The sequence below is a fragment of the Symsagittifera roscoffensis genome, chromosome 7 (assembly GCF_963678635.1).
Source record: "Symsagittifera roscoffensis chromosome 7, txSymRosc1.1, whole genome shotgun sequence".
Classification (NCBI taxonomy): Eukaryota; Metazoa; Xenacoelomorpha; order Acoela; family Convolutidae; genus Symsagittifera; species Symsagittifera roscoffensis.
The window spans coordinates 14,408,508-14,435,055 of NC_087068.1; the positions used below are offsets into that span (position 1 = coordinate 14,408,508).

The 26,548-nt window shown below is 33.5% G+C and overlaps 2 protein-coding genes across 2 annotated transcripts in view; one reads left to right on the plus strand and one right to left on the minus strand.

Annotated features, from left to right (window-relative positions):
• LOC134852138 (signal recognition particle receptor subunit alpha-like) overlaps positions 1–26,548 on the minus strand; it is a 394,981-nt gene that overhangs the window by 304,370 nt on the left and 64,063 nt on the right. The window lies entirely within an intron of this gene.
• LOC134851899 (hemicentin-2-like) overlaps positions 1–26,548 on the plus strand; it is a 78,518-nt gene that overhangs the window by 19,883 nt on the left and 32,087 nt on the right. Inside the window, exons 6-8 of the mRNA XM_063868174.1 lie at positions 17,748–17,864; positions 18,126–18,158; positions 18,934–19,206. Of these exons, the coding sequence (XP_063724244.1) occupies positions 17,748–17,864; positions 18,126–18,158; positions 18,934–19,206 (423 nt within the window). The remainder of the gene's footprint in view (positions 1–17,747; positions 17,865–18,125; positions 18,159–18,933; positions 19,207–26,548) is intronic.

The following is a 26,548-nucleotide window of genomic DNA, read 5'->3' on the forward strand; positions in this document are numbered from 1 at the left end:
TGTTACATTGCTAGATGGAAAATCGGGTGGCGGAAAAGCAAAAAGTGGTATGATTGGGATTGGAGAGGTAAGATTGGTTGGATGGGAATTTGATCGGTGTAGTGATCCAAGTTGGCGGCTCATCGTGGGCTAAAAAAATTATTATTTTGAGATTGAAAAGCGGTGGTATGGGGCTGTTCAATAATTTGTTCATAAGTATTATCATCTTGTGATTGATGTGTCATTATATGTTGGATGGGACTTTGTGATGTGGTGAGTCGAAAATTTGGATTATGTGTGATTGCTAAATTTCGTGGGACTAGGGATAGTGGATGGTTATTTGGTAGGGGTGGTAATTGTGGTGCCGTTGGCTGTGTGTCGACATTGTTATGTTCTTCGTCGTATGTATTTTGTCGTGTTGTTATTTTTGTGTTATATTCTTTTATTTGTGCGTCTAAAAGAATTTTGTTTATAGATGTAGAAAAGATTCCAAAAAATCCTGCAAATAGTATGCGTGCTACACTTGCTTGTCTGTTTACTTGTGTGTGTATAGCACATGTGTTGTAGATTCCTTTTAAAAGTGAGAAAAGAAATCCAATAAAGTTAAACATTGCGTATAAAATAGTCAATTTTTCTAAAATGTAGTAGGGCCATCCTAGAAAATCTAGGATCTCATTTTTGAGTGTAACAAAGCTAAAAATGTTAATTGGTGATATATCTTGGGGACGGTATTTTTCGCCGTTTAGATATATATAATCTTTAATGTCTTTAAAATATCCGCTATAGTCTTGGGTGTAGATATCGGCAAATCCTGCGGTTTCTGCAAGTTTGCGTAAATTTTGGTCTATTGATTGTCTTTGTATAGTGTCCATTTGTGTTAATAATTCTTGGAATTGTTGTGTTCTAATGTGATGTTGAATATCTGATTTTGAATAGATTCCTATTGATTGTAAGTCTATATTTGGGTTTCGAGCAATAGCGCGAATGCTTTCTGGTGAAAATTTTTTGAGTGATTGCATTAATGTGGGATATGGAGTGAGAAGATAATATTTATTTTCATCAGGGTTTAGTTGTACTACATTGTGGCTATTTTCTGATCCACATGGGACTGCGGTATCCCAGAAATAGGTTCTTCGTGAAAGTGTATCCACGAAATGTACTTTATTCTTATAAAAGATAGGGATTCTTTTATAACATCGTTTATCTTCAAAGACGTATAGTGGTGATACTTTTTTGGTACAAGTATAAAACCATAAGATGTTTCCTTCATAGTCTAAAAAATTTGATCTATTTCCTGATAATAAGTATCCTGCGTAGGGTATTTTTAATACTGCTAGTGCAAGTGATTGTAATATTTGTGTTCGTTCTAATTCGCATAGTTGGTGTAGTGTTTCTAATTCGGAGAGTGACATTTCTTGAAAAATGCGGCTAATTGTATAGTCTAGTTTCATATCCAAATGAATATCATAGTGGATATTACCGAAATATGTAGTATTCATTAGTGATATTTCTTGTAAGCGTGTGCTTCTGGTGTCATAAGGTTTTAGATGTCCACCAGGTTGTCCGTTGCTTTTTTCAAAATTAACTGGTATATAGGATGTTCCTTCGTTTAGAGGATGACCTGTGGCATATGGGTCGATTTTTACTTTTCCAGTGGTCATGTCGAATCCTTTTTCGTATTCAACTAATATCTCAGAGTATTGTGTTCTGTGAAGTGGATTCCTGTATTTACATGCAAGTTCTGTTTCTTGATATATTTGAAAACGTGTCAATTTATTTTCTATATTGTCTATGTTTCTAAAATCGGAACTTAGTTTGCGTGATGGATGGACTTGTTCATATGGAATTGATTGTATAAAATATTTTTCGTGAAATTTTATCATACGAGCGTGTATTTTTGCTACTTGAAATGTTGTACATGTATCTTCGGGGAACCAAACAATTGTTGCTTGTGTTCTCGTTGTAGGGTCGCAATATCCTTGATCATTTTTACAAGGTAGTCGGATTCCTTGATAGATCATTGTATTATCAGATAAATCTCGTGTGAGTTGTATTTTTTCGAGTTGTATTTTCCAATCGAAAAACATTATTTCTTGGTATCCTTTATTTTTCGTGTCTGCTTTGCAGTTTGATGGGTTATTTATACCAATGTGTGGTATCCAATGTTTATCATGTAGTTCATAGGTTAATCGTCCGTGTGCGCCGTTATACGGGTATTTTTCGTCTAGTTTTATATGTCCTTGGTGTCTTTCAAGTTGTGATTGATGTACAGAGTCTGAAAAAACTTGAAAATTAACTAATTTTCTTTGGGAGTTTTTATTTTGTGTGATGTTTAGTCTAAGTAATTCATTTTTACAATCGTCGGGATTGAGATGTAAAAGACGTTCTATATTACTTTGATAGAATGATTCATGGTCAAGTCGGTTTTTGTTGCCGTTGGAGACTTGTGAACAATGTACTTTCTTTTCGGAGAATGTCGCTGTGAATTTATAACCTGTAACTGTTGTTGCTCGGGCTTTTGAATAGAGTGTTGCTATGATATCTGTGGTTTCTATAGCTTGTGGTTCTGTTTCACATTGTGATACTTGATTTATTGCATATTTATGTAGTGTTTTTTGTTCATTTTCTTCGCAATCGTAATGTGTTACTAATAAATCTTGTGGTCCTGTACGAGGGGAAGGGTTTATGTTTTGGTTTGAGGTTACTAGAAAAAGGAGTTGGAGAAAAATCAATAATTTTAGAATATACATGTGTATGATAATCCTGAGTATGGGTTATAAAATGTAATGTAACCAATTGTGTTTTTGGTGTATCTGTCGTATTTATATATTACTTCAGTAGTTATAAACGGTGGTGGTAGTGATTGAGCTGTGATGTTAGGTGGATTTAATGGGTAGGGATGTTGTGTAATATTGTTTAATTTAACTGTGATTTCAAATTTTAATTGTAAACTGTTTTGTTGGAGTATTTGAATATTGTGATCACGGATATCGTTGTGAATATCTTGGCGATATTGTAATCTATTAAGTGCCCAGTTATGAAGGCGGTTACTTTCTTGATGTTGTCCAAATAATGGTGGAGGTGCTGTGAATGTATTCCAATCTAGTCTTAAAGGAATATTTATTGATGATTGTTCTCGATATCTGGCGTCGAGATTATTTGGAAAATTTACGTTAAAGGGTAGTGGTGAAAATTGGCTTATTGATGGTGTTGATGGTAGTGATAATGTTTCTGGTAGTGATGAGGATGTTGTTGTATCCGTAGAAATATCTATGGGGTCATTGACTAAATTTGGTTCACCTTGTGTAAATGAATGTGTAGTCCAATATGGCAGTCGTGATGTTAGGTTTGGGGGGTTAAAAGGATTTTCTCGTGCTTGTTCAGATGTTGGTGTTGAACCTAAGTAGTCTGAAGGTAGACTTGAAGTGCTTCGTTGTGAAAAAAGTGTAGGAGTTTATGGTGTGATACCAGTGGTGTTTTCTGGAGTGGTTTGTGATGGGGATTGAGGCATATCAAAATGAACTCGGGGAGTTTGAAAATTTCTATTTCGTCGAGGATGTATAATTTGTCTATTTATTTCTGTTGTGTTTTGGTTTTGACTAAGGTTTCGTATTCTACTTAGTTCTTGTGGTAGTGTTGGGTAAAGATTGTATGTTGGTTCACTTAGGGATGCTTGTCGTTGAACTGGTTCTAGTGGTTCAGATAAACGAGCGTGCCGCTCTTCAAAAGTGTATGGATTGTCTTGAAAAGAAATTCGTGTAGATGTTTGAGGATTTTGAGTAGTTGAAGGTGGTGTTGGATTATCTTGGGATGATGTCGGTGAAGACTGATTCTGTGACTGTTGGGTAGCAATTTTTGATGGATTTTTGAATTTTTACTTTAGTGGGAAGGTTTATGTTTATTATAATATTCTTCCATAAAAATAATTAGAAAAATTGTTGCTAGGGCAAATGTGATGATTGCTTTCTTTATACATTTACATATTGTCAAAATGAGGGATGATAAAAATGTTATGAAAATTACAAACAATAAAAAAATATCAGTTCTACTGAAAATTGTTCGTATCATTTAGACAAGTTGTTAAAATCGTACCTGTGGATATATTCAAGGGTTTTGGAAAGTTGGAGGAATAGTTCGAGTATAGTGTAGAAAATTAAAAAAATGTTACAAAAAATGATTAAGATTATTAGAAAAGATTCAAGTATATCAAAAAGAAATATTATAAAGGCTTCAAGTATTGAAAAAAAATGTTTAAAATTTATAAGTATTTGAGCAACTGTTTGAGAGAAAAGCATTTAAGAAATGATCTCTTGGTCGAATATTTTTTGCTGTTTGAGGCGATTTTCTAGTGTGGTCGAATTATTTATTAGTTTTTTGACAAGTGGGTTGAGTTTTGTAAAAAATTGTTGGGGGCAATTTTTATGGTGACTGGGAGGTCGTCTTTTTCTTTATTTTTGTTTGTCAAATGATCCGGGGTATGGTAAGATTTTTATACTTTAGGCTAATTAAAATCTTCATTTTGTTACTTTAGGCTAAGTTATCAAATTTGTTTTGGGGGTATTCGTGGTCTGAGTTGGGGAAATATTGTTGATCTTTGGGTTATTAGATAAGGGAGGGGTACGGTATTATGGTGATATTTATTTTAGCTGTCAAGTTGGAGTGGTTTGCTTATTTTTGACCTGGAGGTTGTAAAGTTATAGTTAGAGATGTGCCTGGAGTTCTAGATTATTCGTCTAATTGATCTTAGTTTGAGTTAGAGAAAGTGGCGGATTGGATGAATCCTATTGGTCTATTTTGAACTAGAATTATTGCGTACTTGTGAGCATGTTATTTTGAAAAATTGAAATGAAAAATGTTACGGAGGTTTCAAGATTGTGAAGTGTAAAATCTTAAAATTACTTTTTAAATTCTACTTTCTTTAATATTTTAGATTGGGGGATGAACATTTTGTAGTTTTTACGTGGTTGATTTCGGAGTCTTGTTGTTTTTCTATGTTCAGATTTGTCTATTTCTTCTTGGGGTATTATTTGTTCTGTCATTTTTCTATTTTTTCTTGGTTTTGGAGATTCTTTATGGTTTTGTGTATTGTTTTTGGTGGCGGTTGGTTTTGTGTTTTGATTTTCGGTGGGGTTATCATTTTGTTCTGTGTTTTTCAGATGTGGTTCGTTTTGAATGATTTTTAATCCTGTGAAAGAATATAATTGAGTTAATTCGCGGAGTGCGTATTCTTTTGGGTAATAAGGTAATAGGTTGTTTCGGTGCTGAACGATTTCTTTTTTGTTTGAGTCGGTAATTTTATATGTGACATCAGTGGGTTTTGCAATTATTTGGTAGGGTCCTTTTCGGAGGGGTTGTAATTTTTTAGAAATTCCTTTTTGAGTATTAAAATTAGGTATTAAAACAAATGTTCCAATTTTTAAATCGGAAGCTGGTGTAAAACGTGAATTGATTTGGTCATTTATGTTTTGTCTTTGTAATAACTTTTTCGTTATTTTTTGGTAAATTTCATTGTGTTTCTTATCTCTATTTAAAATCCATTCGGTGTGTGTACCGGAGGCTAATTTAAGAATTTGTGGGTGATGAAAATGATCTTCATCGTGCGTATGTAATGGGAGGTTATAACAAATTGAGTCTTTATTTGGTTGACAATAACCTTGTGCGTTTTTATGAGAATTTGCTGTAAACATTATTGGTTTGCGTGGCTTTTGGTTGAAAACCATTTCATATGGTGACATTCCTAGTGTTGTCGTAATTTGTGAATTATATGCTAAGGGAAATAATTTTACATCTGCTGACCATTCGGTATATTTTGTATCATTTCCGTTGATGATACATCTAAGATATTCTTGTAATGAACGGTTCATACCTTCGACTAAGCCGTTTGTCCAAGGTGCATGAGATGTACGTGGTTTGTGTTTAATGTTGTATAAATGACATAGTGTTATTATTTCATTATTTATGAATTCTGTACCGTTGTCTGTAACTAAAATTTCTGGTAGTCCGAATTTTGCTATCCAGTGTTCATAGAGTGTTGTGTAAGCGTAATAAGCGTTACAATGTGGTACTGGGTTAAGTGCTACATAATGTGTAAATGCGTCAACAATTACCATAATGTAGGAGTTTCCTTCTGATGAGGGTGAAATTGGTCCTTTAGTATCAAATGAGATACGGTGATTAAAGTACAAACTTTGTCCTTTAAAATCTTGTTTTTGTGCTATTTGTTTTTGATTTGGGTAAGGTTTATTCAGTTGACATACTATACAATCATTGCATAGTACTTTTATCCAAATTGGTGCATTTGGGAAGTAAAAATTTTGTATAAAATTTGAATATGTTTTTTCTGATCCAGAGTGTCCTTTAATATTTTGTGTATGTGAAATATTAAAAGCTATAAGAATCATACTTATAGGGAGACATGGAACTGTAGATTCATTCAGGTTATACTCTAAAAGGTCTGTATTTTCGTTAATTGTTGTGTTGTTAAATTTGCGAAAGTATCGGAGGAGTGTTTTGTTTCCTAGAATGGTTGAATCTGCTTTGATAGGTTTAGTTTTATATTTGTGCCATGATTTCAGTTGTCTAATTACTGGGTCAAGGTTTTGATATTGTTTCAGTGTTGAAATTGTAATTGTTTCTGTTGGGGGGAGAAAAATGTTTTCGATTTCTAATTTAGATAAGGGTATTGTATCAAGTGGGTCATGGAGGTCAAAAACTTGATTTATTGTGTATTTTGAATCATTTGTTTGTGGTCCTGATAAATTTATTTTATCAGTTAAATCTTCTTTTTCAATTAGTGGAAAATAGTCTTTTTTAGGTAGGTGTTGTTTTGTTCGTTTTTGTTGGGTGTTATTTTTTATCCATTGAGAATATGGGATTGGTTTGAAGGTTGATGTTCCAAGTAAATCAACTTCATAATGATTATTTTGACAATCTAAATAAAGTGGGAAATGTTGTAAATTATTTATTTGTGATTGTTCAATATCAGTTTTTACTGCATATTTGCATTCTAATCGAGGTGATGTTTCGTTTTCTGCAAGGTAGAATTTTATATTTTTGGGTATTTCAACTGTTGTTTTTCGTGTAAGTAATTCAGGTGGTGTATTTCGACTTAAGGTGTCTGGTAATGCAAGATTTTTTCCTGCAGTCCAAACTATATGTAAGTTTGGAAATTTCATTAGAATTAGTTGAAATCTGTAAACTCGGTGGTTTGGGTTAGATTTCTGTGTGAAAAGAAAAATGATTGGTTTGTGGTCTGTGAATAGAACTGTTGGATGTTTTGATCCAAGTATCAGAAATTCATATTCTGTCAGTGTATATATTATGGCTGTACATTCTCTCATTAGAGTTGAGAGTCGTAGCTCTGCTTGAGTGAATAATCGAGAATTTGCTGATATCAGGTTCATTTTATTTGTACCATTATGTGATTGTAATAGTGCTGCGCCGATGCCAAAGTTCGAAGCATCGCACATTGCATAAAATGGTTGATCAGGGTCTGGGATTGTATTTGAAATTTGTTCGGTTAAAAGTTTCTTTATTTCTTCGAATCGTGCTTGATGTTCTGTATTCCATTCAAAATTATTTTGTTGTCTAAGGATGTTGTAAAATGGTCGTAGATATAATTGCATTTTATAAACATATTTACTTAAAAAGTTTAACATTCCAAGGAATTCTTGGATTTTCTTTTTATTTGTTGGTGGTTGAAGTTTTTGAATAGCGTCAATGCGTGATTTCAGTGGAGTTATTGTTTTTCTTTCTATGTTATGTCCTAAGAATTTAACTCTTGTCAAAAAGAAGTGTGATTTATCGGGGGCGGCCTTCAGATTTTCGTTCTGAAGTATTTGGTGATATTTTTCTAAAACTTTGAACATTTCGTCTTTTGTTTGTGATTGCATAAAAACATCGTCTAGATAGGTGATTGCGTTTTTCTTGAGTATCAGTGGTCTAAAAATTTTGCTCATAAAAGCTGAAAATGCTGCTGGTCCTATGGATATTCCATAGAATAAGCGGTTAAATTCGTATTGTTGGTTTCCGATAACAAATTGTGTTAAACGTCGTGATTGTTCATCTAGTGGCATTTGATTGTATGCACTATTCATATCGGCGGTTGTAAAGTATTTGCCGTTTATTTTTGTTAAAATAACTTGTATTGGTTCAATGGGCCAATTACATTTTGATTCATCTATAAGTGAATTGAGGTATCTAGCATCGAGAACGATTTTTAATGATTCTCCTTTAGCTAGAATGATAACGGGGTTGATGAATGTGTTGCCTTTTGGTTGTTCTTCTTTATTAACTGGTGATATAATATTGTACTGTTCTAAAATATCGAGTAATCTGTTTACTTTATCATGTAAGTGAATTGGTACTTTACTTGCTCTCTGTTTTTTGAAAACTGCGTCTGGTTTTAATGGGAGATGTAGTGATGAACTGATTTTTCCAACATCGAATTTTGATGTTGCATAGACTGATGAATATTTAATTAGCTGTTTGGCTAACTTTTCGAATTCGTCTTGTGTTATTTGTGAATGTTGGAAATTAAACATTGTTAAAAATTTTTGTTGTTTCTGTGTAGTTACTGATGTTGAATGTAGGTTTGAAATATGGAGTTTTTGTGAAATAATCCGTATTTCTGTTTTCGTTACTTATTATATTATTTATAGATAATTCTTCATTAAGAATTGTAGATTGGCAAATATCTAGTAATTGGAGTATATTATTTACGCGATAGGCTTTTTCATGTATTGGTGATATTGTAGCGTTGGTTTCACAATATCCTAAAAGTCCTAAAGGTAATGTTACTTGGTAAGGTGTGTTGTTATAGACATGTAAGGAAATTATATCGGAATTCGAATTTTTCAAATATTTTATGGATGAGATTGTGATTTTGAAAAATTTATGAATAGGTTTGAATTCAAAATCTGACATATAAAATTTTTGTTTGTTTTGTTCTTTATCATATTGGTGAACTTGTTTGATTGAAAAATTATATATGTTTCCTGATAGTGGTTTCAGGTGTTTTCTTTGTTGGTTATATATTGGATAAAATTTTGAAAAGAATGGTGGTTGTTTGTTTAATCTTTGAAAAAATGTTAGGGATGTTTCTTTTGTTTTTGTATATTTATCTTTGATTAATATTTTACTATTTAGGATGTTAATTGTTGGTATATACTTTGAAATAAATGGTATTCCAATGATATTATATTTAATATCAGTGATATGGAATATTTGTTTAAATGGCTTGTTTAGAATTTTACTTTGCTCCATTGTTCTGGTAGGGAGGAGAAATAATTGGATTTTTCCGTAGTTTATCAATGTTGATCCTTGTGCTGTTGCTAGTTTGCTGGAGGTTTCAAGAGGTGTTATCTTTGGATGTAAAGTTTTTATTTCATTCCATGTGGGGATGTTTATTATGTTTGATTCTGCTCCTGAATCAATTAAAAAATCTATTTCAAGGTCTGGTGGTTGAAATTCTTTATTTCTTGGGCTTTCTAAGAGAAATGGTATTGTCCAAATTTTTTCTTTGGGTTGTTCTTTTTGTATATTTTGATAAATGTGGTTTGTATTCAAGCATTTTGTTTTGGTATTTTTATTGGTTTGATTTGTAGTGTTAATCTCATTTGTTTCTTGCGTTGTTCGTGTGGAATTTATGGGTGTAGTGTAATAATTTTGAAGAAATTCTGATTGATTTTCATATATATGTGATGGAAAGGGTTGTTCATATATGACAGATTCATAGTCATTTTCGACTTTTATCATATTGATAGCAAGAGTGTTTTCAGTATCACTTTCTGAATCTGATGATGTACAGTTTATTTGATTGAGTTGTAACGTATCAGTTACTGTGTCATCAATACCTGGGGGGTCTGATGTTGTTTCTGGGTTAGCTTGTACTTGATTGATTTGTCTTTGGTGTTTAGCTGTACTGCTTCTATGACGATTATTAGAGTTATTATAGTGATTATTATTCCGGTGTGGTGATTGGGAATAATTTCTATAACGATTATTATAACTTGGGTGTCGATTTTGTGAATTATTTCGCGATCTGTTTTGGTAATTATTGTTTGGTCTGTTATAGTTCGATCTATTATATGAGTTATTCCTTGATCGATTGTTCGGGTAATTCTGGTTTCGGTTGTTTGAGTAACTTCTATTTCTATTATAGGAGTAGTTTCTATTCCTATTGTATGATGAATTTCGTGATTGGTTGTTTGGATAGTAGTTATTTCTTGATTGGGAATTAGATCTAGAAACAAATCGTTGTGTATTTGAATTTGATCTGGAGTAGTTATTTCTACTATTTGGTCTATTGTAGTGATTTTGTGATGAGTTTTGTGTATTTCTTCGTTCTGGTGATCTTCCTCTATAACTTGAGTTATATGGGGATTGATTTCTTGTGTAACTTGTATTGTTCGGAAGTGGTTTTCCTGAACTGTTGTTGCTGTATACATTTTTGTTTGGTAGATTTTGATCTTTTTTCATATATTGGTAGAATGATTTATTTGGTAATTTGTATTTTTGAGGTTTATTTTGACTATCTTGATGTTTTTGTCTACATTCGGAAATACTATGTCCGTATCGGCGGCAATAATTACACCATTTTTTGAAAGATGGTTTGCCTTTAAAGTTCGGGTTCTTTTCGTAAATATTGAGTATTTCAGTGATTTTTTCAACGAGGTCTGTTTCTGATTCCTGTATATTATTAATATTAGTGGGAGTCGTTTCAATTTTGTTAACGTATTGTAATTTCAGATTTTCCGTTTCTTCTAGTTTCATCGTGATTTCTGCTTGTTCTAATTTGTCTACTAGTTTTCGAAAATCTAAATCGGGTTCTCGAATTGAAGAAGGATGGGATGCTCTCTTTTTTATTGCTATTTTCCTTAATTGTGGTGTTAAGGTCATCATTAAGATTTCTGTCATCTTTGTGTTTTTATAGTCATGTGTATTTAGTGAGTATGCTTTTCGAACTAGTGTTTCGATTCGTACTGCTATTTGCTTGATGGTTTCGTTTGGTAATCTGCGAATTTCATTACATAAAACTCTTTGTTGTTGTTTGTTTCTTTCGGAGTCAAACATTTTTGAAAATTCTTGTGTAAATCTTTTCCAGTTTGATTTTATTTCTAGAGGTAGTACTGAAAACCATTTTTGGGCTGCGCCATCTAAGGTTGTTTGTATCAACGCTGTGCGTCGATGTATCCAGTTTTGATGTAGTGGCGTATTAATTGGTTCAGGTCCTATATTTAAAATCAGGTTTGCTGTTACTGCATTTAAATAATCTTCTACAGAGTATTCAGGGTCTGTTCCTGTGAAAACCATTAAAGGTTTGTTTGATGTTATTGATGATCCACCCATAAGGTATGGATTCATTGTCATTTGTAATGATTCTGCTGCATTTGGCATTTGAGAAAAATTTGAAAGTTGGTTTCTTGTTATTTCATGTTGTTGGAGATAATATGGGAGTGGTATTTCATTTTGCATTTGTGATGCTTGATACGAGTGTGCAGTCATTGGATTTTGTTGTTGAATTGGTTGAAAAGATTGTGTATGAATTGGATTTTGTTGTTGAAATGGTTGTTGATTTTGTGCATCTATTGGTTGTGGAGAAAAATTTCTATGATTTGTACGTGTTTTCTGTATTCCTTGTCTACGATATTCTTGAGTATTTGGTGCAAATATATCTGGTTGTAAGAAATCGTCATCTGAGGATAAATAATCCATTTGATAAGATGTTTGTTTTTTATTTTTATTCTGTTGAAAAAATGGGTAATTTTCACTGCGATCCTGTGGAGGATTTGGTTGAAAATTTTTGGAATTATATTGGGCCGTTGGGTTATCCCAGTTTCGAGGTTTTGTATATTGATTAAAATTCCTTTGTGGTTGATAATTTGTTTTTGATGGATGTGTATAATTATAATTATGGTCTGCAAAGTTGTTTCTAGTGAATGTTTTGCGTGTTTTTGATGGTATTGTCATGGGTCTGTATGTTTGGTAATCCATATGTGAATATTTAGGGGCAACCGAAGGTTTAACGGTTGATTGTAAGGTTACCTGTGTTTGTGAAGGATTTGTATTTCTTGGTGTTGTTAAATTTGGGCGTATTGGTGAAATACTTTGTTGTGTAGTTGTTGTGTGTACAATTTCTTCATTTATGAAGTGTGATGGTGTCTGGATATCTTGTTGAGTAAGATTCCTAGTTCCATTGAGGTTTTCGTTGTGTATGACTGTCGAGTTTAAACTATTATTTTGTGTATCGGGTAAAAATGTATTATAGTTTAATGGTGTTGCATCAATTGTTAATGGTATTACTCTTACATAATCTCTTATGTAAGATATTGTACCTATTGCTTGACTTGAGATTGATTGTGGAAAGCTTATAAATGCGTGATGAGACCATTCGGGGTCCCAAACATAATCTGATTGTTCTGTGATAGCGGTATCATCGTTCGAATTTTGGGGTCTAAAATTTTTTCTTGCTTGTGCAATTAAATCAATATTGTGTGTGAAATAATCTATTATGAACCATGCCAAAATTTTTTGTAGATCGTGTTTGGTATGTTGTGAAACGTCATCTTTCGTGAAATTTTCTTTAATGATGTTTAAATAACTAGAGAGTAGTGTGATTTCATGTCGTACTCTTAAATGTTTAGATGTTTCTGTCGGTGAGACATTTGTTAATGGGATTTCGTTTTCTAATATCGAAATATAACTATATATTATTGCGAAAACTTCATTGGTGAATATGGAGTTTGCTCTTTGTGAGTTATGATATTGGATGCTTTTTATATATTCTGAAAAAACTTTTGAAAATTCTAAATCAAGATCGTCTGTTTGTATAGTATATGTTCTATTATTATGGTTTGGGGAAGTGAATTCTATGGAGTAGATTCCATACTGTTGTGTTATGTTGCATATATCTTTTAAGTAGTGATCTATGATTTGTCTTTTGATTTTTACATCGGGGAACTCTGTTTTACATGGACTGATTCCGGGTTCAAATAAATTTACGAGTAAATTTTGACAAAATATGTGTTGTCCTCTATCAGTATCTGCGTCTACTATAAAAGGAAAGATTTCATCATCATCTGGAGTTTCGTCACCTGGGGTGTGTGTTGAACTCATTTTTCCGTTCGATGACTGTTAATATGTAATTATTAATGTGTCGAATTGGTTGATTCCAATTGTATAAATGTACTGGTTTGTGTTTATACTGTTTTTTTATTCTTCTTTTTCCTCTTTGTGATGAATTTGAAGTTGTTTCTGAGTCAGAAAAATATAATTGATCGTGAAGTGGGCAATTTTTATCTATTGATTCTTTTAGTTTGTAAAGTTCGTCTAAACTGTTGGTTTCTGATTCTGAAAATGCGTTTCGATTTTTTGAAAATCTTTTTCGTGTTATTTGTCTTTGTTTAGTTATTATTTTTCTCTTTAGTGTTTGTCGTTTTGTGCGAATGTATCCAACTGTTTGTGTATGAGGTGTGATTACAAGGTCGTATTTTTTGTTATCTATTTCACAATTGTGTAAAATGATTGTTTGTTTATTTCCTAGGTTTTTAAATGACATAAGGTTTAGAATGACGGATGCAAAGGTTGTTAAATGATTTCTATTTTCCTAAACTGTTAGTTCTTACGATTTTTTGGTTAGCTTAACCTGGGTCTATTTGTTCAGGGTTGGAGAGAAAAGTATATCGATTCCGAAGAATGATTTTTACTTTCTCGTGACTAGTATAAGCTAAGGTGTTAACTTACTTAATCTTACTTAGGGGTAGTGATTGTGTTCAAGGGTTGGAGAATAGTAAATCGATCCACAAGGTTCAGGTATAATTAGAACGCGAGTAGTTCGTTAGATACTATTTTAAACTTACTAAGTCTAAGATTTATCCTGGGTCTGGTAAGAGGGGGGATCAAGTGAAGGATGAATAATCGAAGTTCTTCACTGTTTATCCTAATTTGAATGATTAGTTTTGTTTAAAAATTTCTATTAGTCTTGGGTCTTTAGAAAGGGTTGGGTAGTGAATCGACGTTTGAGGTCGTTAGACACTAATTAAGTGGGTGGGGGAGAACAAAATTGTTCTGTTTGATCCAAGGATAAGCCTTGATGATCAAATTTGAGATTTTAATTAGGTAGAAAATGATTTAAGATCCAAGGATAAGCCTTGATGATCTGATTTTAAATTAAGTGACTTTAAGTTTTAATAAAGTTTTAAATGTGTGTAAAGGAAAGATTTAGTATTTTGATGATATTAGTGAGTTGATGATTGCTGTTATATTTTAGGTGATGAAGCTGGAACAACAAGATGATTTATGATTACTAACCATTTATTGTCATGCTACTAATTTTTATTTTTGTTTTCCAATAAATATTTTTCAAACATGTTTTGTATAATACTGCAGAGTTTTAGGGAAACGATCTTAGATCTTTTTATCAATCGTTATTGTATAATATTAATTTTGTTTAGCGCCTGAAATGATTTTGAAGAGTAACTTCAAGGTTTTATGTTTGCAAATGGAAATCTAAATTCATTGCAAGTAGTATTCGAAATATAAAAGTTTGTTCTGGCTTTTGCCGAACTATCATATAACTATACGGCAAGTTTCTACTTTGTCGTATGTCGTCTTTGGTTCGAGGTCTTCTTCCAATTCCGGGTAGTTCTATTATGGTTCGGAATATTGGCTCTGATCTATTGAGTCGGAGAGACATTTCAATTAAATTATTGTCGTATAACATTTTGTAAATGTTTTTGTCTAATTTCTAATCTATTTTTGGTTAATTCTAATCTAGTAAGGTCTTGTTCGAGACTTATGGTCGCACCAGATGAGTTAGGACCGAAGTGTAACTCATAGAGTAATTTCGGATAGGGTACACCGTCTGCTCGTCACGCTATCTTATTTTCGGCCGGATAGATTCGTGCAACTTCTTAGTCTAATACCGATCCTAATCTTACTCTTATACTATCTAGTCTCAGGTTGTTTAACTAGTCTCTGCTAGGCTCAATAGATCTAGGGTATACTGGTTTATTGCGGCTGCTGAAGTGCTCGGGAGAGTCCAACTAATTTCTAAGTTAAATTCAAATCTCTCTGGTGCTGAAATTACAAGTAACTTCAGCACTTACAAATAAGTGGGTTGTTAGTTAGATGGATCATGATTGGTTAATATTAAATACTTTACATTGGTAAAACATTTAATTTATCCAATCATAAAATATAGTTTAGATCAGGTTCCAAAAGTAACTAAAATTTCTGAAATTTTATGTCCTGTAATACAATTTCAACCAAGAAATGACTTCATTGACGTTCAAATTGACTCAAACTGTCTCAATTAGTTTGGCGCATTTCAGTTTGCATTGCTTCCTCAATTGGATTAGATCAATTCTGAGACGCTCGAGAAACCGGAAATTCAATACATATTTTTTTGAAATTGTCCAAATTGACCTTTTTGAAAATCTACAGCTTTCAATTTTTTTCAGAAAACTTTGGTGAAACCCATTAAAACGAAGAAAAACAAAGGCATTTACTTAGATCAAATGATTTGATTTGATTAGCCAATTTCTCATAACGAGAGAAGTAAATATCTTTTTACGGCAAACTGGTAAGCAACGACAAAATTATGATTGACTCTTTTTACTTTGGCTCTTTTTATTTATTCAGCTCATAAATTCTTGAAAACGCATCGTTTCTAATGAATCTGGCTGTTCTACACATGTATCAGCAAATGTAAAATTTTCATCAAACCCAACTCAAGAAATTTTCTTTTAATGAGATTTGATCATTTGCGCGGAATAGTTAAAACAGTCCAAACTTCAACCTGATCTTCAACTCCAAATCCTCTGGGCGTTAAATTTATTGTGGAATATCCCTTAAAATAAAGCTAACAAATTTGAAAACTTGATTTTATTCAAAATTAGTGTTTTTCCAATTTTAGAAAAATTCTGCAAATGTATATAGATAGGTTTTTTTATTCAATCATAGAAAACTATTTTAACAGTTTTTCTTCGCAATTTATTTCACTACGTGAAGATGTATGTAACCTGAGGTCAATTCGAAAAAATTTTTGGCAATTTTTGTTTCATTTTGTGTTTCACAAAATAGAAAAGCTCTGCTTCTTCTGACTAAATAAATTGCATGGTGTTTTCTTTCTAATGCAAAATTGAATAGCCCGGAACTGAGACAAAAAAGCAATTGAGCCAAAATATTTGATAAAAACAAAAAATCTCAACAAGCATTAAGCCACGGCCCGAGTTCTAAGAAACATTAATTTACTCAATAAAAATTTCTCTTTTTTTAAAAGGGAATTCTATCGATTGTTTCAACATAAAACAGTTTTTAAAAATTGAAGTATTAGTCTGAACATCCAGGGTTTTGCCGTATCAAGGAAAATTTTAATGAAGCGCAGAAAGATTCAGTAACGATAAATAAAGGTTCATACAAAGACATAGCAAAACAAAGAATATGGAAAACAAACTTAAAAAGACCAGAAGACCTCAAAAATTACCTCAAACATTTAAGCGCTCCCAGTACTTTTAATTCATTTTTTTTTCTCAAGGAAAGAAAGGAAAGAATTTAGAATATTTTCACCACTTACGCAATTTCAAGCATAAAATGATTTCATTGACTTTCAAAGTGGCTTTAATTGAATAGATTAGCACGGCGCGGTTCAATATGCGGTAGTTTCTCAATCAATAATTTTGATGCCTGTGCGTTAGCAAATCTGATAATAAAACACATTTTATCTAATTAAACTTGGCCGATTTGACATTTTTAAAATCCCCATGTTTGAAAAAAAAATGTCCTGCAATATGTTTTTGAGTTTTAAATCTGATAGCTAGATAACAATTTTATAAAAAATAACTCGTGTTAGAGAAACTGTAAACATGCCAACTTCCCGTTAACGAAAAAAAATAGTTGCTATACTAGTTTTTGTTAACTAAATAAATATAATTATGATTAAGTGATTTAAAAATGATTGGGTAAAATTAGTCTCGAATCAAATAAGATTTTTTTTTTCGTTATTTCTGAATTATATGAACACATGTTTGGGCTTTCGATGAGAATACTATGAACAACTAAGTTCTGTGATTTTGTAACAAATTGTGAAAAAGCTGCCAAAGAAAAAATGGATCTACTTAACAAACTCCACCTATCCTGAAAAGGCGCGAGTAATTGTTAAGTAGATTATGTAAGTCGAATTTTCGAACAATCAGAATGCAAAATTCGAATTGTAGATTGAACGCTCTAGTGCTAATATACTGCTTTTATTTATAGGCAGGCGCGGATCTAGGAATTTCTCGAGGGGGGCAGATTTTCAAAAAAAAATTAAAAATTTTGTCGACCTTTTTCTTAGGTCAAACAACTTGATTTTCTGAGCTCTCCTAAACTACTGTAAAAACCCTAATTTGACCAAATTTTCTCGGCGCGCGTTCTTTGGGCGCGCGCTCCCCCCTCAAAATTAGTATAGATTGTCGCCCAAGGCGCCTTTAAAAAACATTTAAGGTCAGTCAGCCAAAAATGGATACCTCAAAATAGCAGTAATGGGGGACCCTTTGGGTCGGCAGGGGTCACTCCCCTAAATCCGCTACTGTTTTTAGGGTCGGCAATTTTTTATAGATGGTTAAGAAGATCCGAAAAAAGAATGTTGAACACAAAGTTTTTTAAACTTAGATGGATAGAAATTGTCTTTTAGTTGAGAACGCAAAAAGTCTCCACGAGTTAGAGTTGAAAAACCTCATTGTAAGAATTCTCAAGTTTTGAACTAACTCCTTAGAACCAAATTTCAGACCCTCCTGACTTTTTGGATGCTCCAGTGGTCAATCAGAGGTCATACGATGGGAGGTCAACCAAGTTCACTTGTCTTGTGAAGGGCAGGCCCATTCCAGAAGTCACGTGGACAAAAGGTCGGTATTGTTCAATTTAGTAAAAACCATCCATCAGTTTTTTTTTCTGAAATCCGTAATCAAAAAATTATCTTGCTGAAGAATTTTCCGAAACTGCCATTATTCGAAAATTTGTCATCAACAGAGCGTTCAAATAACTTATGAAGAACTTCTACCAATCTTCCCTCCATAGAACTGAAACTAATGATAAATTGCTCAGCAATTAATTGATAACGGTCTAAGCAGAATTCGCTCTCATGTCAATGTTATATTTCAATGCAGCTTATGTATTCCGGGAATTGGATTTCGAAATTGGTAAGTTATGCTAGTTTCAGCTGATAGAATACCAAATTTCTTCTATGAATGATTGTTGCCGTTTCCTGGGCATTTTAATCTTTGAGGTTCTTGGATTTATAATGAAGCTCCTGAAAAATAGCTTCAACTCGCATTCGTAAATAAAATGTATAGATACCAGCAAACCAATAACTTTATTGGATCGTGGTGAGTAATGTATAATGATATCGCGAAAGCTGATTGATTTTTCTTTTTGTGCGCGAAGCACACCTCCATTTTGGACAACACGTTCTGCTGTCTAAAAACTCCTCTGGCATACCTGATTTTGTGTGAAAAAAATACACTCGATTCCAAGTTTAAAAACCTTAATAAAATAGTAAAATTGCATGACAAATCACGACTGTTTTTAGCAAAAAAATGTTATAGAAGGCAGCGGCGGACTAAGAAGGGGGTGGGGTGGACCTTCTCTCCCCCCTTGGGGATTCGACCCCCTGTCGACTTAAAGGACCCACGCTTTGGTACTATTTTAAGACACCCAATTTCGGCTTACCGACCTTAAAAGTTTTCTAAGGGCATTTTTTCACAACATAGGGTCTTTAAAGTGGTTTAAGAGAGCTCTGAAAATCAATTTGGTCCACGTAAAAAAAAGGTCAACAAAATATTTGAGCTTTTTTCGAAAACCCAAACCCCCCGCCCCTCGTGAAAATGCCAGATCTGCCCCTGATAGACAAAATCGACAAGTTATTTGCCGCAATGCAACTTTTGCGTTTTATACGCCTTTCTGTTTTAAATTCAGAAGAAGTAGTCAATGACGAATCTACTTTCAATTATTCATCGTCGAGTCTTCCGACATCCCCTCCACGTAAAACAGCAAAAGAGAAACACTCCGGGAGTCCAAGTCATCCGGGGGGATCAGGGGGCTCGTTTGTGATCAGGACCGAAAAACGTGACTCAGAGACTGTGCTGTCTGTGCTTGCCATTCGCTCTGTGACCGAGAGATCCTTTGGACTCTACCGATGCAAGGCCAGAAGCCCAGTAGGATATGCTGAGAAGGACTACACGTTATCGGGTGAGTGAGCAAAGTTAAAACGCAACTTCACGCAAAACTTTACGCCCGATTTTATGCAAAGTTTTACGCTCAAGTTCATGCAAAATTTTACGCCCGATTTCATGCATAAATTTACGCCTAATTTCATGCAAGATTTCAGCAGTTGTTTCTACAAAAAAATCGAAGCGCTCAGAATGCTCAAAATTGAGCGTAAAATCGACCCGCATTACAAAACTGAATTTTACTACAGAGCACAGATTTGGTTTGGTTCGCGTCTGGATTTCACCGACACGTCTGCTTTTACATGTAATAGTGGTTGTTGAAGCGTATAGGGAGAGGGGTTCGCCTCTCAGTCGGTTATTTTTATTTGGAAGTTTAATTGAACCTAAATTTTTTATTATCCAGGTCCCACATTACTTTTTAATGCATACGATACTATGAAATATTGATGCGGAATTTAGAGACAGGTGGTCAACTAATGTCTGAGAAGTCCACTGAAAAATTCTTAAATATTAATAATGCAAGTGCTTAATGAAATGTCTCAATAGCCGACGTAGTTATCCTAAATAATTAGGGGGTGGGGAGGGGAAATAACGGAGGAGTTTTACACGTGGCTTAACGCTTTTATTCATCGCCTCAAAAACTTCAATTAAAAATAAAGTAAATGGGTATGGTATTGAAAGGGATTGATAGTTTGGGTTTAAATGAAAGTGAACGAAAAAATTTCATATATTTGATGACATGTGTTTGTGGAAACCAATGACGAATTCGGTGAACCGTCGACAAAATCTGAAATTTAGCAAAAAACTGCGAATTGGCTCTAGAATCCACCAAGAAGACCAGAGATTTTCAATGGAATTAGCTTCAAATGAAACAGCCGTTTTCCGTGGAATACAAAACAAGCCTGCCTAATTATTTGTCCCTTCTATTTTGAAGTCGCTGTCAGTTCGAATAGTTGTAAAAGACAAAATATAGGTATAGAGCAGTCCACGCATACGTCCAGCTTTGGTAGAATAATTTCTGGGATGAGCAGAGCAAAATCTTTCACATATTTTCTATGGTGAAGAAAACTGAAACTTGCCCAAACTCTTGTTACATACTCCAATTTGGCAGAGACAATCCAAAATATAATTGCAGCACCTGTGTTCTGTTAGAAGTTGCATTAAATTCGCAAAATCTAATACTTGTCATAGCTCACGGTGAGATTCGAACCACAAACCTCTCAATCCTGAACTCTCATAAAGAAACCATGGCTGTGCTATATGTAATGCTTTTTTCTCAAAAACCATAATTGTTCATCTGACCCTAGCTTTTAAATTTGAAAAAAAAACACAGATACTCCCGATGCGCTATTTTCTAAGGAATCACAACTTTAAATGTGAATTTAGTGACCAACTTTTGCGATAAAAAAGATTTTTTGAAGGATTATCAACTCTGTTTTAAGATGGACATTTTAAACGAAGCGTGCATTTAACGATTTATGAAAAGTACACCAATGAATAAACGATTTACAAAATAGGATGACTTCAAACAAGTGTGACGTAGGAGCAGAATTCATTTAATTTCTCTAATTGCTTGATGTTTAGAAGGACCGCTTAACGTCACTGAACAATTGGTAGTGCGTTCCTGATCATTTATTTAATTGAAAAATCTCAGTTTCTAGGCTAGTCTTCTCACACTGTTCTTTATTGTGGGCGGTACTTCACCAGAATTTCTATCCCCTCACCAGCAAAACGATCCCACAATTGATACTATTAAGGAATTTCGTTCACTTCTGCAGTTAAGCCTCATTTCAATTGTTCGGTTTCAAATGTCAAAAGTCTCCACAAAATGGCAATTAAATAACCTCTAAAATTAAACGTTTGCGCGGTTAATGTAATTCCAGACCATGCCTTTCCTCACTACTGGGTGTGGGAACTGTGGATTGATATAAGGTTTTTCGGGGATACTCAGCATAACAAGACAGCTATCTAGTTTTTGCCCGGCTCTGATAATACTACTACTTTTTATAATAAGTTTAATAAGAAGAACAACCAAAATAATATCCATCATTTTGGTCACAATAAAAATTATCATTATTATTATTTTTTTATTGTTATTATTATTATTATTATTATGATTATTATGATTATTATTACTATTATTATTAATATTATGATTATTATGATTATTATTGTTCCGACTTTCGATACGAAAGTAACGGAATATTTGTGCTCGGGGTGGGTTTTTTTTTTCTTCAGACAAATTTCGACTTTTAAACTAGCCATTTTTGACGGAATTTTTTTATATCATTCGAAGGGTATTGTTGTCCTGAGCTCAAATTTGAAAAGCTATTTCACCTGTGATTATTTTTCGTAAAGTTATGAGGGTTTGAAGATTGCCATTTTGGCCAATTTTGGACAATTAACACGCGATATATTTCGCGCTATTAACGCGTATGCGGAGAGTTAATCCGTCTTAGAAATCGTTCCAAATTACTTGAAAGAAGCTTATTTGCTTGAATTGATTTGTTACAAGGAGCGAAATCTATCCTTTTGTACTTTAAATGGCGTGTGGGGGGATGATTTTCATTTAAAAAATTTCAAATTTTAGAAATTTTTTTTTTCATTTTGTTTTATTATTCCGACTTTCGATACGAAAGTGACGGAATATTTGTGCTCGGGGTGGGTTTTTTTTTCTTCAGACAAATTTCGACTTTTTAACTAGCCATTTTTGACGGAATTTTTTTATATCATTCGAAAGCTATTGTTGTCCTGAGCTCAAATTTGAAAAAATATTTCACCTGTGATTATTTTTCGTAAAGTTATGAGGGTTTAAAGATTGCCATTTTGGCCATTTTGACCAATTTGGGACAATTAACGCGCGATATAATTTGCGCTATTAACGCGTAAGCGGAGATTTAATCCGTCTTATAAATCGTTCCAAATTGGTTGAACGAAGCTTATTTGCCATAATTGATGTGTTACAAGGAACGAAATCTCTCTTTTTGTACTTTATATGGCGTGTGGGGGGATGATTTTCATAAAAAATTTCAAATTTTAGAAAAAAAACTTTTCATTTTATTTTATTTCATTTAATTTTTTTATGTTATTACTGCTGCTCCATAAAACTTAAAAGGCAGTCGGAACATTCAGGGCTTCGCCCTGATACGAGCAGTCTTGTTACATTTAATTTTTAAATGTTATTACTGCTCCATAGACCTTAAAAGGCAGTCGGAACATTCAGGGATTTGCCCTGATACGAGCAGTCTTGTTATGATTATTATTGTTCCGACTTTCGATACGAAAGTAACGGAATATTTGTGCTCGGGTCGGTTTTTTTTTTCTTCAGACAAATTTCGACTTTTTAACTAGCCATTTTTGACGGAATTTTTATGTCATTCAAAAGGTATTGTTGTCCTGAGCTTAAATTTGAAAAGATATTTTAATTTTCCCTGTGATCATTTTTCGTAAAGTTATGAGTGTTTAAAGATTACCGTTTTGGCTAATTTGGGACAATTAACGCGCGATATATTTCGCGCTATTAACGCGTAAGCGGAGATTTAATCCCTCTTAGAAATCGTTCCAAATTGTTTGAAAGAAGCTTATTTGCCATAATTGATTTGTTACAAGGAGCGAAATCTATTCTTTTGTAGTTTATATGGCGTGTGGGGGGATGATTTTCATGGAAAAAGTTTCAAATTTTGGAAATTTTTTTTTTTCATTTTTTACGTTTAATTTGTTAATGATGTTTATGTTATTACTGCTCCATAAACCTTAAAAAGCAGTCGGAACATTCAGGGCTTCGCCCTGATTCGAACAGTCTGGTTATTATTATTATGATTATTTTTATTCTAATTATTATTCATGATTATTATGATTATTATTATGATTTTTATGATTATGATTATTATGATTTTTATAACAAAAAATATGGACTAATATATTGTAGGTAAAATCAACAGTTAGTGTAGGTAAATCGTCCGAGGTGCATATGAAGCGTCCCTACCCATCTCAGTCCGTACCAGCAAAAAAGGGTCAGTCCGCTCACATAAACAGTAACACCTACTTTTTACGACCGTGTATTAGACACACAATACCGCCCTGTCGCCTTATGTTGTCACGCTTGAATGGCACGATGGTGGCCCAAAAGAACCCATAATACGTCAAAAAGCTTGAAAAAAATAACGTCTGTTGGATCTTTGCTAAATCTGATAAGGCGGGACATCAAAAAATTTTTGGCCAAAAAGGCACAACTAGTAACAGCTGAAAATATGCTTATAACATTTTCCTAGTAATCAACTACTTTTGGTTTCAATTTGGGCCAAACACGTTGATAATAAATCAAACCTAACCGACTTTGTACTCAATGACAAGGTTGCGTACAAAAAAATTTGACATGGGTTTTTTTTCTCTCATTTACTTTAAAACTGATTTGTTTCGATGATCTAGTTTTTTCAACATTAAAACTGATATCATTGTCAGGAAAATCTGCTAGTTTCAAAAATTACATGTTTTGCTTCTCTTGAAATTTGTGTTTTTTGAGAACATTCTGCGTTGTTAGAACAAGGGGTTCCTCGATACTACGATGTGTCGAAAAATCTTCCGCAACTTCTGAATTAGTTATCGGCGATTGAACAAATGTTCTGACTCACAAATTTTGTTCTGGCAACAAATTTGAATTTAAAAATGAAATTCAGAAAATGAACAACGGTAGCCAGTTGCTTAGCAAGTAGCGCATAATGCTGCGATGACAGGAATAGCTAAACAATACGAAAAATATTTATGTACTCTTTTGGAATTTTTTGAAATCTTTGGAAAGCGGGAAACTACTAAAACTCAGTTTCAACAAGTAGCCATAACTAATCTAAACAAATTTAACTTCAGCAACATATAGCAGAACGAGACATCAACCCTTTCATCCACTCGTCCAGCTTTAAATCAGCCTGAGCAGCAAAAGTCAGGCCAGTTTTTCCCCGCAAAAATTTTATTTTGAATCGCAATCACGACGGAAGGAGCTCTAGAATAATATTCATGATGTGAATAATCTGTCAATGCAGCTCTATCGTCGTTGTTCATCATCGTGTTTGCTCACGGGATGATTGTTCGTTCGTTTGCAACTTCAGTCTAGGACAAAGCCCACCCAGGAGCGCCAATGTCGTCTTTAGGATTTTCACACACAGTCTTGCGAAGCTATCCCTTTTACCGTGCTAAAGCAGGGGGCACTAAGGCTCGGTATTAACGACAATCCCGAAAGGGTTATTTTTAGTGGTGAGTTGTCCTCTACTGTATTCTATTGCTCCCCCTTAGTCAGTGATGCTCTTGCTTGCTATATCTCGCTTGAAGTCGCGTATAACGAATTCCTTTCTCTCAAATGAATTCAATATATGTATAAGTCTGAATGAATACAAAGGGCCTACTAATTCGGCCAGCAAATAATTTAGTAATATACAACAGAATGGTTTGCGATCTGTACACACTTAACAATTTCTTCTCTGCGTACTCGGTCAGTACACGTGTCGACTAAGCTCTCTGATTTGTACTAACTTCTGCTCTAACTAATTTTCCACAAGGCACTTTGACTTACGTTCTTACTTCACTCGCTGTGAAACAATTAACAGATGAGTTCAGATAGCGACCACAACTGGGACCTACTGAATCTTACGCTCGTTAACTCGTTCTCTTTTTAATCCGCTCTCTAACCTCCACTTCTTCTTATCTCTATTTGTGCTCCGTTTTTGTTAATGTCACGCCACTTCATATCGGTGCTGTCATCCCCTTAATCACAACTGCCCCCTATGGTTTTTCCCTTTTACCTACTCCCCCTGTCAAAGCTGACGGGTCCCAAGTCCGGGGTTTTTATCGACTTGTTCACGTTTTGTAAATACATTCCCCTGCGGTTGGCATCGTAAATCGGGTAAGTACCGAAGTCGTATGATTCTTATCAATTGAATCCCCCCTTCGCTACTTACTTAAATAACATCTGACTTCGGTGTCAAATCTTGACCCAAGCAACAAAGTCATACGACCCCAATAAACTAACCATAACCCGATTTTGAACCAAATTTACTAATATTTTCACTATCATGTTAGGATAAAATGCGCAGAAAATACGCTAAGTCGAAAATTTGCTAGAATTACCAATTCTACACACTATAGATCTTTTGAGACATGTAATATATATTTTTTGCTTATCTCAGCAACAATTTTTTAGCATACAATTTGTGATATTTGATGGAAAAGTTATAACACCTAGTTTAGTTTTTGCAACTAAGATGCTCCTGCATTCCTATTTGCACACTAAAAGTGTTAAAAAAGTTCTTCAAGATGAGAAAAACGGGCCAAAATGTTATACTATTTTTAGAAAATAACTATTCTTTTGGAACATGAGCAATCATAAAAGGGTCAGTCAAAATTAGTTCCCAAAAGTAGCAATCAAACTTGAAGCATTTCGCTAACTGTACTCATTTTCATCGCCTTTCTGGTATTGAGTTTGTGTGATCCGCTTTTTTTCCGGGTCAATTGAACGCTAAACTGAATCAATTGAGTTTTCTGGTTATCAATTTTTTGAAAAGCAAAAGAATCTTTTGGCCACCCTGACAAATAAAACTAGCAAATTTTTCTCGAGTTCCACCAATTTTTGTCAAGAAAACTCTATCTTCTTAAATTTTTGACCATTAGTTTAAAAGATAAGTTTACGCTGGACGGGTCAAAAAATTGCAATTATGTACAACAATCGCATTTTTTTCTTCAAAATTTTGAAGTTTATTGCTAAGCTGAGCGCCGATTTTCGAATGTAACTTAATTCAGAGCAAACCTAAGCCATCTTAAGTTTGAGAAAAGTGTTCAATGCCCAGCGTCGTATGGCGTTCAGCAAGACTAAACTGTCCCAAGTTTCAAAACAGCCGTCATAAAATCTAATGATCATAATCATAATACTAGTAATGACAATAATGATACCTATATTAATATGTTTTTACGGAAATATGAATAGTAAGGATACAACTATGTTGATTACTTTAATTACAAATTAAGACGCCCTGGTTGATTTATCACATTTTGGTTTTGAAGTTTGAATCACCAATTCCCATTAAAGATAATATCCAGATTGAATATACAATAGTAGCTAAAATTGATTTCTTATCATGTATCATCAAGTCTCAAGATAGTTATCCATATTGATAATTCATTTTGCTTCCTATCAAAAAAAATGATTCTATTAAATTGCCGAAGATTGATTTTCGACGTTGGTATTTGAAGTAAAATTTAGCTTAAAATCTTTATTTGAGCTTGAAGCCAAAATGATTTTCTCTAAATAAACAGTCCAAGCAAAATAAAACCACGATATACGAAGTTCTTGAAACAAAATGTATTGCAAAAAGCTT